At 38.8% G+C, this 1,926-nt stretch overlaps 1 protein-coding gene across 1 annotated transcript; it reads right to left on the bottom strand.

The window, feature by feature from the left end:
- Positions 1-6: 6 nt before the first annotated feature.
- LOC110416916 (uncharacterized) lies at positions 7-1,920 on the bottom strand. Its single transcript, XM_021429062.1, has 2 exons — positions 1,258-1,920; positions 7-346 (listed from the first exon to the last, which is right to left on the bottom strand). Exon 1 carries the CDS (start codon positions 1,877-1,879, stop codon positions 1,280-1,282), a length of 600 nt encoding a protein of 199 aa, XP_021284737.1. The 5' UTR covers positions 1,880-1,920; the 3' UTR covers positions 7-346; positions 1,258-1,279.
- Between the last annotated feature and the right edge of the window lie 6 nt (positions 1,921-1,926).

Raw genomic sequence — 1,926 nt, 5'->3', positions numbered from 1 at the left:
TCAAATTCCTAAAAGGCTGCTGTTCTATGTGAAACTATTGAATTCAGGCTTTACAATAGGGTAGGCAATCATTGGAATCTTCTGTGCTAAATTTTAGGCTCTTTTTTGTACCCAGATGTTGATGATATTCTCAAAGAATATTTAATTGCATGGCAGTTTCATTTCTCCTATTCTTCTTCTTTCTTGTCATGTCTTAATTTCCAATGGCCTGTACTAAACTCCTTCCCAATAATCTCAAAAGTTCAAACACTAAAATATACTTTCCCATCAAATCCATTGCAAAACCAGACCATCCTTCAGCCCATGGACCACAGTCCTCCCCACTTCTTCTCCGATCTCCATCAATCTGTCCATAATCCATTTTAGGATATAAATTGAGGTACACATTAATATAAGGAGAACAAGAATAGCACAATAAGCAAAAAGAATATGAAAATTTCCCTATTTTATTTAAAATAGGACCTTCTGAATAAGACTAATCCATTTCATAATGAGTTGATAGTGAACTACTCAAAGGATAACTGAGCCATCCCTCAGTCACTTGCTAGTAAGAAAAGTCATACTGTCCACCAGACAGTCCATGGAGAACTCAATAGCTCTTCTCCATCAATTAATCCATAATCCATACTAGGCTACGATTCAATTAAGTAACCTATTTACATACAAACCAAGTAACATATGTTTGAGAAGTGGCCCTAAAGCATTATGTCATTTAGCAATAGTGTAGTCTTAGGATAAAGAAGAAATACAACTTTCCAGGTATGGCAGCACTTCAAACATACAGAACTCAGAGAGAATAAGCATTTGATCAAACAATGGTAGCCGACTTTGAACTGCAATTCAACAGGCACAAAGTCTCTTAACAAGTGGTAATACATGCAATGCTCAAAACATCAATCATAAGCTATAATGCTGACGAAAAAAGTGTGCCTCAGTTAGAGATGAAGGGACTCATAATATTGCATCGCTAAACAAAGATTACAAGACAATGTTACAATAAAAACAAAAGCCAATTCAAACTCATTCAAGATGAAACCGCACATCTTTTAAGCAATAAGAAATCCACAAGCGTCAAGACCTTACAAATGATATAAACTCACTAAACATAATTCAGAAAAAAAAAACAAAAACATAAAGAGGGGGGATAATGAAAACAATTCTAAGGATAATAAATAAACTAAAAGTAAAATTGATTTTCCACATAGTATAAATAATCCTACACAAAGATACCTGAGCTCAACTATACACATCCATTACCTGCACAAGCAAAACATTAAAATCACTTGGAAACCAAAAGGATTTCTGGCTTCTTAGCCTTGCTAGGAGTGTTAGCGTTCGAAGAAGTGTTAGCTGCAGCCGTAGCAGCTGCCTTTGCAGCTGCTCTTGCACTCTTATCAAGCCTAATCAGACTCTGCAACGCCAAGATCGCCTGTGGCGCCAAATCATGAGACGCCCTCGCGTATAAACACCTAATCGCAACCGAGGCAGCGTCCTTTACATCTTGGGAATTCGAAGGACCAAACAAACAATGCCCTAGAATTGTCACCACCGGCCTTAAAAGTTCCCAAGGTAACGGGATCCTCACCCCCTTTTTCTCCAAATTCTCCGCATCTTCTTTATTTATGCCCAAATTGTCCATCTCCACCACCACATCCTTAATCACATCATCCTCATCATCCACGTCATCATCGTCACGATTCCTCGTTCCGTTACTAAACCTCGAATCCTCCCTAAAAAAGTGGTCATGTCCGTTACTGTTCCCATTCCCATTTTCGTTGTGATCCTGATCATCAGCGTCAAACTTCGTTCTGCAAGGACAATCTTGCCCAGCCCAAGCGGCCGCGAATTTGCAAAACTCGAGCTTAGACCAAGCCGGCATTTGAGAAACTTGCTTGTAATAGCAATCAAGCGCGGTTCCAACAATGA

The sequence above is a fragment of the Theobroma umbraticum genome, unplaced genomic scaffold (assembly GCF_002168275.2).
Source record: "Theobroma umbraticum cultivar Fairchild unplaced genomic scaffold, ASM216827v3 scaffold_30.0, whole genome shotgun sequence".
NCBI lineage: Eukaryota > Viridiplantae > Streptophyta > Magnoliopsida > Malvales > Malvaceae > Theobroma > Theobroma umbraticum.
Note: the sequence above shows the minus strand (reverse complement) of the source record. Positions and strands in the feature narration are given on the sequence as shown.

What these genes read in the sequence shown, in the direction of transcription:
- LOC110416916 (XM_021429062.1), bottom strand. Translation starts at nt 1,879, where the DNA reads ATGCCGGCTTGGTCTAAGCTCGAGTTTTGCAAATTCGCGGCCGCTTGG.